This window comes from Sebastes fasciatus, chromosome 11, assembly GCF_043250625.1.
Source record: "Sebastes fasciatus isolate fSebFas1 chromosome 11, fSebFas1.pri, whole genome shotgun sequence".
Taxonomy (NCBI): domain Eukaryota; kingdom Metazoa; phylum Chordata; class Actinopteri; order Perciformes; family Sebastidae; genus Sebastes; species Sebastes fasciatus.
Genome location: NC_133805.1, coordinates 31,197,577 through 31,211,064, shown reverse-complemented (window position 1 = coordinate 31,211,064; position 13,488 = coordinate 31,197,577). Strand labels below are relative to the sequence as shown.

Genomic DNA, 13,488 nt, shown 5'->3' with positions numbered 1-13,488 from the left:
GTCAAACTGGCTAGACCGGTTGTGAGGACGACCAAGAAGTGGAGCAGCGAGGCGGTGGAGGATCTGCGTGAGTGCCTGGACTGCACGGACTGGGAGATGTTTAGGACCGCCACTGACAGTCTGGACGAATATGCAGAGGCTGTGACGTCGTATATCAGCTTCTGTGAGGACAGCTGTATACCGACGCGCACCAGGGTTCACTACAACAACGAGAAGCCCTGGTTCACAGCCAAACTCAAACAGCTTCGTTTGGTTAAGGAAGAGGCATTTAGGAGTGGTGACAGGGAGGGCTTTAAAGAGGCTAAATACGCGTTTGGCAAGGCGGTGAGGGAGGCCAAACGGCAGTATTCAGAGAAACTACAAGAACAGTTCTCAGCCAGTGACTCTGCCTCAGTCTGGAAAGGGCTGAGACAGATCACAAACTATAAGCCCAAACCGTCCCACTCCACGAATGACCTCCGACTGGCAAATGAGCTGAATGAGTTTTACTGCAGATTTGACAGACGTAGTGACGGTCCTGGCTGCATCTCCTCTCCCCCCAGCCATCAGCCATCAGCAGTTAACACAAGCACCCCCCAGCTTTCTCCACAAGCACCCAGCCTGTGCACACCCCTCCCCCCCTTCACACCTCTGTCCATCCAAGAGGAGGAAGTCAACAGGCTCTTCAAAGGACAAAACCCCCGCAAAGCAGCCGGCCCAGACTCTGTCTCACCTGCAACCCTGAAACACTGTGCAGACCAGTTGTCTCCAGTGTTTACAGGGATTTTCAACACCTCCCTGGAAAACTGCAGGGTGCCGTCCTGCTTCAAAGCCTCCACCATCATCCCGGTCCCCAAGAAGCCAAGGATCACAGGTCTTCAGGACTACAGACCCGTCGCTCTGACCTCTGTGATAATGAAGACCTTTGAACGACTTGTGCTCCAACACCTAAAGACAATAACCAACCCCCTGCTGGACCCACTGCAGTTCGCCTACAGACCTAACAGATCTGTAGACGACGCAGTAAATTTAGCCCTTCATTACATTCTCCAGCACCTGGACTCCCCTGGCTCCTATGCCAGGATCCTGTTTGTGGACTTCAGTTCCGCATTCAACACCATCAGCCCAGCTCTGCTACAGGACAAGCTTTCCCTGCTGAGCGTGCCTGACTCCACCTGCAGGTGGATCACAGACTTTCTAACTGACAGGAGTCAGCACGTAAGGCTGGGGAAGAAAGTCTCCGACACCCAGACCATCAGCACCGGTGCCCCCCAAGGCTGCGTTCTCTCCCCACTGCTCTTCTCCCTGTACACCAACGGCTGCACCTCCAGACACCAATCTGTCAAGCTCCTTAAGTTTGCAGACGACACCACCCTCATCGGCCTCATCTCCGAGGGTGACGAGTCTGCCTACAGATGGGAGGTTGACCATCTGGCATCCTGGTGCAGCCAGAACCACATGGAGCTGAACGCCCTGAAGACAGTGGAGATGGCAGTGGACTTCAGGAGGAACTCAGCCCCGCTCCCCCCTCTCATCCTGCGTGGCTCCCCAGTCAACACGGCGGAGTCGTTCCGTTTCCTGGACACGACCATCGCCCAGGACCTCAAGTGGGAGCTAAACATCAGCTCCCTCACCAGTAAGGCCCAGCAGAGGATGTACTTCCTGAGGCAGTTGAAGAAATTCAACCTGCCACAGACCATGATGGTGCACTTTTACTCGGCCATCATCGAGTCCATCCTCACCTCCTCCATCACCGTCTGGTTCGCCGCTGCCACCGCCAGGGACAAGGCCAGGCTGCAGCGGGTCATCCGTGCTGCAGAGAAGGCGATCGGCTGCAACCTTCCCTCCCTCCAGGAGCTGTACACCTACAGGACCTTAAGGAGGGTAGGGAAGATTGTGGCCGACCCCTCCCATCCTGGACACCATCTTTTTCAGACTCTGCCATCTGGCAGGAGGTTAAGGTCCATCAGGACCAAAACCTCACGTCACAAAAACAGTTTCTTCCCCATGGCAGTGGGGCTCTCCAACAGCCCATCCGCCCCCCTGTGACTGTCTCTCCCTCACACACACACTACTGCCCCCCCTGCCGACACTGACTCTCCCCCCTCTCTCAATATTTGCACTATCTTTATATCATGTTTATAGCTTATTTGTAATTTGTAAATTGTACATTTTTATTATTTTATTCTAACGTTTTTATCTATTCTTTTGTTTTTATCCATTCTTTTGTTATTATACTGTTTGTCTCGCACCAAAAATGCCAAAGAAAATTCCTAGTGTATACCTCTTACACCTGGCAATAAACACCATTCTGATTCTGATTCTGATTATTGTAGTGAGACCATTTCTTTTAAATTTGACCTCATTGTATGAAATGACCTGGATAATCTAGGATAATCACAGCCTCATGAAACTTTACAACCACAAACTAGAGACCTAGAGCATTCAGAGGATGGATGGATCAGACTAGAGACCTAGAGCATTCAGAGGATGGATGGCTTTCCTAGCTAGATTGACAATGAGGGGGTTTCTGAGCAGTTTACACAACACAAGTGTTCGCCATCCAATTGCCGAAAAATGCAATTCTTGCAGAAATCTCCAAATGTCAAAAGTCAAAAAGGTCTTGGTGTCTTAATGTGGTATTTTGGAAGGATTATTGGATCATTTTTATCAATTCTCGAGTGGAGATAAAAAGGTAAGTGATTAATGACATGACCAGAACGTGTCCTGTTTTGGGTTTGATTTGCATGGACCCGATTGGTGGAAAGGTACGTGAGAGTGTTTACAATTGGATATAAAAGTCAGGGCTGGTCACTCTGATTTTGGATCTGATCTGAATTTGCTTGTCTAACTGCAAGAATAAATGATGGTGATCCGGCTGGTTGACAAAATCCAGACTGCTCTCTTCTCCTCATTTTTGCCAGTACAATAGCCCATTTCTCGCTTAAAATGTTTTCAAAAGTAGATTTTGGTGGATTGTTTAGATGGAATAACAGAGAATTTAGGAGCAGACCGTCATGTTTTTTCCTGTTTGAAACGGCGAGCAGAAAACCAGGGACCAATCAGGTGCATTCAACGATACGGTACGTCATCGCTTGAACGGCCAGTTGAGTGGAGCAGAGCGTCCCCTAGTGTCCTCGCCAGAGCTGGTGGACATGCACCGCTGGATTTAACATTATAGACAAGACCACTGACTATATGCATAACCATTTAGACTGACCAAACATGGTCCGGCCATATCCTCGGTTCTGACCGGGTCTTGTTTGTGGAGACTGGCATCCTCCATCACCTTTTCAGACCTCAACACATATAATCTTGCTTTGGCGCTTCACTTCTTTCACTCTCTCAACGCTCTCTCCCTGCTTCCCTCCAGATACAGAAACACACGGCCCATACGCACATCCATGCTCGTACGCCACACACACTCGCCCAGGGAAATGTGTGTGTGGGAGGGAGAGAGCCGCGGGAAAGCGAAACGCTAAAGCGAGTCTAATGACAATTAATATTTATACTCGATGATGGCAATATAGTCATTTACTACATCCCACGTAGAACAAGCAGCAATACACGGAGTATATGTGATATATCGCCCACCTCTAATGCCACTTAAGCTCTGATGTATCTTCCATTTGTGTGAAAAGCATCCATACTACTGAAGCTATAATGGCTTCTCCTTGAAGCTCATCCTTTTTTGTTTCATCACTGCAGTCATGTGTTTCAATGGGCTGTAACTGCTGTCTTTGTTTTTGTGCTCAGGTTGTCCTGCTAAAGAGGACGATCAGGAATGTCAAAATCCCTTCAGCATCTTTCAGGGCTGCATGCGTCTCCTCAGTGTGGACAACCAGCCAGTGGACCTGATTATGGTGCAGCAAAGACTGCTGGGAAACTACAGCCACCTGCTGATCGACATGTGTGGCATCATTGACAGGTCAGAACCACCGAAGCCCGTCTCACTGGTCCACCATTGAACAGTCATTTTACCCTCTCTGCCATCACTGACACACTAATGCAGATACACCCACCGTTGTATTCCTTAGATGTGCAGTTTCAGCCCCCTTAAATGCACCAGGTGTTTTCATTGATCACCTGGTGTTCTCAGTGTTTGCACATTTGAGTCTTGATCCTTCAGGGTTGTTTGGCACATGGGAGTATTCAGTATAGTATAGTATGATGATGAATAATTGTTCCAAACAGCCTTCACTGTACCACAGGAACCTCTCCGTTGCTAATGTTGTCTCACTCTTGTTTTTAAGGAAGTACACAGACACTGTCATCTGTGAATGAAACGGCATATTTGTGTCCCTCTAGGCTGGTTGGATCAGTATGAACCAAGTCCAGGTGCACATTAGCTTTTGCATCTGTTTTCTTATTTCTGGTGTTAACAAATGTTCCCTCTGTGCAAACATTACACTCTATCTTGGTGTTACCTGTGATCTTCATGCCCTCTACTACATGTGGCAATTTCAATACATCATCTTCATTGCAGTGTCCCAAAATCTCATGCCATGTTTTGACATCACAAGTTAAATTCACTTTGTCACTGGACATCATGTCATTTACTGAATCACGGATGCATTGTTCGTGGTTATTTACCGTTTTCAGGTAGTACAGTCTCCCGTGTTCCCCGATGTGGAAGATTGTTCCATCTTTCTTTATGAGTTCATTTTGTCCCTCCTTGAAGCTCACGTTGGCTCCATCGGTTGTGGCTGCTTTCACGGAGAACGTGCTCTGAGGATAAGTTGGGATGAATAAAGCATTTCTCAGTGTGACTGTGACACATTTCCCCTCTGAGTCCTGCAAAGACACCTCTGCGTCACCTCGCCTCAATGCCACATTGATAATCCTGCTTCCATCTGCTAGCTCCATGTAGTGTTTCTTTGGGTCCAAAGTCTCATCGAAGCTCCACAATCTACCATTATTACATTTCTTTTATGTTGTCTGGTAGAAGCTTTTGTCTGGCCTTGAATACAAATGTCTGTTCTTCCTCATTGTCTTCTTGTCTCTCTGCAGTTTGTTTTGCATCATCTTTGTGATGGGTTTTCCTCCTGCATGTTTCGTCACTGTGTGCCGAACTCCTATGGTAGCTGCACCGCCTAGGTGCTCCTTTTTGTCGGCAGTCTCTCGCCATATGGCCGCGGTTTCCACAGCTGTAGCAGGTCACCGACTTCGTGTCCACTTTCATCTCATTGCACAATTTTGGTTTGGTATGGATGGCGAAAGGCTTGTATGACTCTGGGAGGCCCTTCAGAATCATAGCTATTATTAGTCCATCACTAATCACTTCCTTTGCATTTCTTAGGGAAGTTACTGCTCTTTCAGCACGTATGATATAGTCTGTCACAGTCTCTTCAGGCTCTTTCCTTAGTGAAGTTAGCTCTGTGTACAGTACAGGGCGATAATTCTTGGCTTACCCTGACTGGCGTAATGACTCCGTAGTATTTGTAGGGCTTTTCTTCCGTCATCCGCCGCAGCTCTCATCACCAACGAGAGGCTTTTATCATCAAGGAACCGAATTAGTTCCGCGTAGCATTCTGCATTCTTTTCTGGATCGGGGTCAGCGGTGGAGAGTAATGTGTCCAAGAAACTTTACCTCCCAAAGTTCAGAGTTGCTTTCGTCTCCGTCGAAATCTAACCTTTGCCATCTTCCTCCTGTGCTGCGCCTGGGCCCGTAACCTGTTGCGTTTTCTGCTTCGTTGTCAATATTGTAAAAGAATCACACCGTATATGTCGTTTGGTTTGTTTATTTTCTCTTTCTCTTCACAGCACTTGTAAACACATCAGTAGACATGGCATGGGCAATTTACCGCTCACATTCCTCATGGCCGTAAAGTGCAGTAACGTAACATATGCTGTAAACAGAAACAATCACAACAGTTACACAGGAAATCACGTCACATAAAACAGGACGTAAAACTTACGATAAAAGTGCTATCTCCCTGAATATGAATAATAAATAATGTTGTGGGATTACTCCTTATTTCATGGGATATTTTGGGATTTATAGATTATTTTTGCATACTTATATGAAAAAATATTTATATAAAATAAACAAAAGCAAAGCATTTGAATAGTGATTTAAAGGTTGATTACAATGGCAATAGTTGAAGCTTCGAAGCACTCAGGACAGCCCTACCGGAAATATACACTAACGCAATACCAGAAATGAGGTTTGAAGTCCAACGCGTTAACCACTCGACCATCCTGCTGCTCATCATCATACAGGTCAATGGTTTTGAGAAAACAATGTTTGGTTTGCAAACTCTCACAGAAAAAGAGGGATTTGAACCCACGAGGACTTGTGTCCATTGCAGAGCTGCAACAAGTAATCGATTAGTTGTAAACTATTAAATTAATCGCCAACTATTTTGATAATTGGTTAATAATAATAAGAGTAATTTTTTAAGAAAAGAAAGTCAAAATTCTCTGAATCCAGCTTCGTAAATGTGAATATTTTCTGGTTTCTTTCCTCCTCTCTGACAGTAAACTGAATATCTTTGAGTTGTGGACAAAACACTGATCAACATTTTCACCATTTTCTGACATTTTACAGACCAAACAATGAATCGATTAATTAAGAAAATAATTAAATGATTAACCGACATTGAAAATGTTCGTTAGTTGAAGCCCTAGTTGAATATATACAGTATGTCACTTGCATCACTTGCAGCATATTTGCCCATGTTGATAAGAGTATTAAATATTTGACAAATCTCCCTTTAAGGTACATTTTGAACAGATTAAAAAATGTGTGATTAATTTGCGATTAATCGCGCGCGATTAAATATTTTAATAGATTGACTTAAACATCCATCCAATAATCACATTTAGTAACTAGAATGACACTCGCAGAGTGCAGATCGCAGACCTCCACCCCCTCTACGTTCAGCTTATGCCATCATCCACCTGTATTTGTGTTTATGTAGAGATCAGCTGTATGTAGCGGAGCATCGTAAAACATTTCATTCAAACTGGACAGAAACTAAATCAAACTCACCTAAACCGTCATCATTACTCTTTCCAACAATCGCCAAGTGTGCTTTGGTCCAACTCAACTCTCATTTTACAGAGTTTAATGTGAAAAAACACAGAATCTACAATTATCCCCCCTCCCGCCATCCCCCCGCTCTCTCTCTGTCTCTCTCTCTGAAGGAAAGAGGTCACGCGTCATCAACGCGTCATTAGTTACACTGCGCATGTGTTATACCCAGAGGTCTTAATGTTCTGGCTGATCGGAATCCTTAAAAAATTCCTGAATCTGGACCATGATCTGGATCTCCGCCAAAATCGAATGGATTGTTCATTGTGCCACACATCACCCCTCCAAAAATTGTAATTCAAATCCATTGTAGACTTTTGGAGTAATCCTGCTAACGGACAAACAAACAAACCAACAAACAAGCCAACGCCAGTGAAAACATCACCTCCTTCCTAGGCCTTCGGCCTTGGCGGAGGTAACAAGTGAAATTTCGAGTGCAACGCCTTAACCAATATTGCAATTCAGTTCATAAAGCAGCAAATATGCTGATTTATGCAAATGTGCATCTATATTTATCATTAGAAATCAATTAACAACACAAAACCATGAAATCATCACCATCATCAATGACCCCACCCGTAACCCCCGAACCCTCTTCTCCACTGTCAACACTCTCCTCAAGCCTCGTGCCAACACCCTCTCTGACCCCTCACCCGATCTATGTAACTCATTCCTTCAGTTCTTCAGCGACAAAATCACCACCATCAACAACTCACTGCTCCCCGTGTCTGACCCAGCAGCAACCACACCGACCCCTTTTCTCTCCATCCCTCTGGACCCCCTGACCCCTCCCCCCCAGCACCGCCTCTCCCGGTTTGACCCTGTTGACTCAGCAACCATTGCCAAACTCATCAGCACATCCAAACCCACCACCTGCTCCCTGGACCCCCTCCCCACCCCCCTGCTGAAGTCCTGCCTCCCTGTCCTATGCCCCTACCTCACCGACCTCTTCAACTCCTCACTGTCCCATGGAACTGTCCCCTCAGCCTTCAAAACTGCTGCTGTCACCCCCACACTCAAGAAACCTGGTCTGGACCCCTCCTGTCTCAATCACTACCGCCCTATCTCCAACCTCCCCTTCCTCTCCAAAACCCTCGAACGCCTCGTCTCCACCCAGCTCCAATCCCACCTGCATTCCAACAACCTGTTTGAACCCCTCCAATCTGGCTTTCGTCCCCTCCACAGCACAGAAACTGCACTCCTCCAAGTCCTCAATAACCTCCTCACCTCTGCTGACACCGGAGCCCTCAACATCCTCATCCTCCTGGACCTGAGTGCAGCCTTCGATACCGTGAGTCACAACATTCTTCTCACCAGACTCCAAGACATCGGTATCGAAGGTACTGCACTCAGCTGGCTCCAGTCATACCTCACCAACAGATCTCACTTCATCTCCCTTCACAACAACTCCTCTGCCACATCCACAGTCACACAAGGTGTCCCCCAAGGCTCTGTACTCGGTCCACTCCTGTTCATAATCTACTTATTCCCCCTCGGTCAGATCCTACGCCACTTCAACCTGGACTTCCACTGCTATGCTGACGACACTCAGATCTACCTCAGCACCAACACCCCTCACAACCCACCGCTCTCCCACATCAACTCCTGCCTCTCTGCAATTAAAGCCTGGATGCAACAGAACTTTCTAAAACTCAACAGCGACAAAACACAACTCCTCCTCATCGGCTCCAAATCCACCCTCACCAAAACCAACAACCTCACACTCAACATCGATGGCACTTCTGTTTCCCCCTCCCCCCAGGCACGTAACCTTGGCGTGATCTTCGACTCCACCCTCTCCCTTGAGCCCCACATCCGCCAACTGGTCAAAATATCCTTCTTCCACCTTCGCAATATCGCAAAAATCCGTCCGTCCCTCACACCCCCTACAGCAGAGAAACTCATCCACGCCTTCATCTCCTCCCGCCTTGACTATTGCAACTCACTCCTCTATGGCATCAGCAACACCTCCATAAATAAATTACAACTGGTCCAGAATGCAGCTGCCCGACTCCTCACCCACACCAAATCATGGCATCATATCACCCCAGTCCTGAAAGACCTTCACTGGCTCCCCGTCTCCCACCGGATCTCCTACAAAATCCTGACCCTCACCTACAAAGCCCTCCACCAACTTGCACCCCCCTATCTCTCTGAACTCCTCTCCCCCTACCACCCTCAACGGTCCCTTAGATCCACCTCGGCTGGTTTACTCTCCACCCCCACGTCCAAACTCCGCAGCTTTGGGGACAGAGCATTCTCCAGGGCAGCTCCCAAGCTCTGGAACTCACTCCCCAATCTCATCAGAGACTCCGATTCCCTCACTACATTCCAGTCCCGCCTCAAAACACATCTTTTCTCATCTGCTTACCCGTAGCCCCCTCCTTCCCCCTACCCATCAGTCCATGTGTATGTATGTGATTGTGCCTGTGTATGTCGCTTTTTGTCGTTCGTCTCCTGTCTGTCTGTCTCACACCGTTTTCCCCCCGACTATGTTAAAGCGTCTTTGAGATTAATATAAAGCGCTATATAAATCCAATATATTATTATATTATTATTAAAATATTGTCCAGAAACCCTCACAGGTACTGCTATTATGACATGGTTGGATTCATCAGGTTTTTCTAGTTTCATATAATGCCAGTTTCTTCACTCTACCTTTAAAACTGAGCCTATGCTACAAGGTAAAAAAACGCAAGTTGAATTAATGCGTTAAAGAAATTTGTGGCGTTAAAACGAATTTGCCACTAACGTGTATAAAATATGTAGTTCATCTAGATAAAGTTAACATCACAGTTTGAGTATGTGCAAATGTTTAAGCTGGTCTTACAGCGACTCTGTTAAGTCTATTATACTTCCATTGCTCTTGTTAGCACAATAGACGACTCATTTAGGCAAAACTGATGGACTGAACCAACTGTGAAACTCAACAGTCAGAAAGAGATCAGATGTCACGACTGACAAACTGAGTTTGATTACTGTGCATCAACACTCATTACAGCCACACTCACACAAACACTAAACATATCAAATAAAAGAACCAAGCAGTGTGGTAATGTGAATTTTAAGTTAAAGTTTAAGTGCTTTATCTGCAAGGCTCCAGCATACTAGTGTAGAGGTAAATGGAGGTAAAAATCACACTGTAGCAGTCAGCACTTTATTTCAATAAAAGGGGAGGCTGCAGATTCTGCACAGTCATCTCTGTTTCCTCTTCAATATTCCTGCCAGGGTTTGGGCAAACACACACTCAAACACTGTCACATACATTTGTATAAGTAAACACTCTCTGTAACAACATAGACACACTGCAAAGCTTCGCAAACACCTGTGACTTAAATTTGTGTGTGTGTGTGTTTGTCTCAAACCTCCTGGAGGTGCCAGCCGGTCTTGTAACAGATGGAAAGCAACCAGTGTGGATAAAAAACACCTTTACTCATCGTCTCCTGTCGTCCACCTTTTTCTCAGCAGAATGAGGTCACAGGATGTCTTTCTGTATTTCACCAGAGACGCCGCAGAGCAGAGCTGTGAACTGAGCTCTGTTATTTAAAGTGTCAGCTTAACATCTTGCGATACTTTTGGTTTTATTTGTACAGGTTTTGAGGTTTTCTGTCTCTAAGATTTCTAGCACCACGCCTATACCATGGAGGTGAATGAGAATGGTTTGTGGCGCTCACAGGGTTGACAGACCTCATCTTAAAGGGACAGTGTGTAACAATCAGGGGGATCTATTGGCAGAAATGGAATATAATGTCTGGACCCCTCAGCTGTGGAGCTCCCTGCCTGAGCATCTCAGGCATTATTATTATTATATCAATAAGTGTGTTTTCTTTAGTGTTTAATCACCTGAATTCCTGAATGTTTTGGGCTGTCAATCGATTACAATATTTAATCGCAAGCGTTATTTAGCTTCCTTCGGGACAAGCTAGCTTACCTCTTCTAGTTTACTATGATACCAGTATCTTCAGTCTAGCTTTATAACTGAGCCGCTACAACCTCAAAATCACAAGCTGCGTTTATGCGTTAAAGAAATTAGTGGCGTTAAAACAAGTTTGCGTCAAAGCGTTATTATTGCGTTTACTTTGACAGCTCTAGTTTTCTTAATGAGCGTTTATATCTACATAGGGAGCGGGTCCTCTTCTTGGAGCCGGCCACCATGTTTCTACAGTAGCCCACAGCGGACAAACCAAACACTGGCTCTAAAGAGGGACATTGGCATTTTCACGTCAGCCATCGTAGCTTCTCTACACGCTTGGCACACAGGAGAAGCTTCAGTTAGTTGCAATCGACAACCTCACCACTAGATGCCGCCAGATCCTACACACTGTACCTTTAAACAGTTTTTTTTATCGGCACTACTTTCTACCAAATAAATAGCCCCTATGAAAACTATTGACATTGTGTTTTGGGGATTATCCAGAACTAATAGGGTAATGAACTAATACAACATGGACACATTTTTATCATTATAAGTCCTGTTACAGACACGATATAATATTATATATGTAATATTATATATGGATAAAATGTAATAGGAAATATGTGAGTTTACAATATATTACATGAGATAACTTATAGAACTTTAGGGCGCTTTCACAAGCAAACATTTAGTCTGCTTTAATCAAACTCTGGGGCAGTTCGTTTTGGCGGTTGTGAACGCAGTAATCGTACTAATACAACCAGACCGAGACCGCCTGCAAGAGGTGGTTTCGGACCGTTTCCAAGGTAACCAAAGCGCAGGCTGCCTGTGAAGGCATTTGTCGAGATGGACACAGGTAAATGACAGGTTAACATGAGTGGGAGAAGACAGACCTGGACTTCTGCAGAAGTCCGACGTTCGTTTGACATCTGGGCCAAAGAGAACATACAGAATATGATAAAGTCCACAAAAATAGGGATGAAAGTCGTTCGAGATAAAGTGGAGAAGGGATTCTTGTAGTGGATCAGTGCCGAATCAAGGTGAATCAAAGTTCTCAAAGCTCTGAAGATGAAAAAGATCAATTTGCTCCTTCATATGCACGACCCTAAGCAACTTGGGTTTTTTTTAAAGTTTTTTTTTTGGGGGCATTTTCCATTTTTATGACAGGACAGTGGATAGAGTCGTGAAAGGGGGGAGAGAGAGAGTGGATGCGGAAAGGGCCACAGGCCGCGGTCAGGACCAAGCCTTAAAGGTCACCTATTATGCAAAATGCACTTTTCCATGTCTTTTAAACATCAATATCTGTCCCCAGTGTGTCTACAGGCCACCATAGTATCATAAAAGACCATCCTCTCTCTTTTTCTCCTCCTCCGTTTGTCCGGAAATGGGTGCAGAAAAAAAATTCGCTTTTTTCCTTGTATCTTGACGTCATTAGGGAATGCAAGTCACGTGAGGGTTTCCTGGTCGAACCAGAGAGAACCTTCAGTAGCTGACCCCGGCCCACAGCGCGTCACTGTCTCTCCTCCTCAACCGAACTTGAGCAAAGTAGCTCCCTACAGTTAGTCTGCAAGAACCAGCAGAACAGGCTTCATGTACTCCCATCATCTAAATATAACATGTTCTTTCACAAAGGCTTTATGTAATTACACTGTTTAAACAGATGATATTTATATATTATATATATTTGATGTCATGCATGTAGCAGATTACAGGTAGTAAATAGTGACTTGTAAGCAACACAACACATTTCTGTTTCACAGTCAAACTTTATTTGAGTAGACAGATGACAATATTAATTATTCACAGCATTTGTAATCATCTCACCTGTTAGTTAGTTATGTGACATGGTACAGGAGAAAGTCTTCAGCTCTGGTAAACTATGGTAAGCTAAGCTCCGGTGGTCTGTAGTCATGGTAACACAGAGACAGCTACTACTGTAAATAATATACCATTACTCTGATCTTCCATACATTTATCTTTTAGCAGAAATAATGAACTGACTACTGTTTCACATCTTCTATTTTCCACCCTGATGGTCGCTGTGTTTACACACCGTGTCATAGCGGTAGCATGTAGCTACATGCTAACGGGTTAGCTACATGCTACCGGGTTAGCTTTGTATCTCCATGTAAACAGAGCCATCTGCTCTCAGCTGTCTGCTCTCAGCTGTCTGCTCTCCTCTGGGATGATTCTGTCGGTCATTCTCACAGATGGATCTGTAAAGACAGACGTAAAACAGAGTGTATGTTTACGGTTTACAGAGTTGATGCATGAGGTAAACACTGAGCTAACTAACAGAGATATAAACAGCATTATTTACCTGAGAGAAACCGTCAGGAAAACCTGGAATCTGGACCGCAGATGTTCATCATGTGTCGCCGATTTCTGATCAGATTCCTCCGGTAACGTGCGCTGGGTGAAGTTTCTGGTTTATAAACTTTAAAGTGGTTTATAAACTTTATTCTAGCTGCTATCTCTCCACTCGTCTCTCTCTCTCTCTCTCTCTAAAGAGAGAGAGAGAGAGAGAGAGCTTCTCCGGGAGGGAGGGGGAGGGTGA

The 13,488-nt window shown here is 45.3% G+C and overlaps 1 protein-coding gene across 2 annotated transcripts in view; it reads left to right on the top strand.

Annotated features, from left to right (window-relative positions):
* The window catches only part of LOC141777744 (contactin-associated protein-like 4), a 168,494-nt gene that overhangs the window by 92,517 nt on the left and 62,489 nt on the right, over nt 1–13,488 (top strand). For both annotated transcript variants that reach the window (XM_074652267.1, XM_074652266.1), the window contains exon 10: nt 3,736–3,907. In XM_074652267.1, coding sequence (XP_074508368.1) covers nt 3,736–3,907 — 172 coding nt within the window. The remainder of the gene's footprint in view (nt 1–3,735; nt 3,908–13,488) is intronic.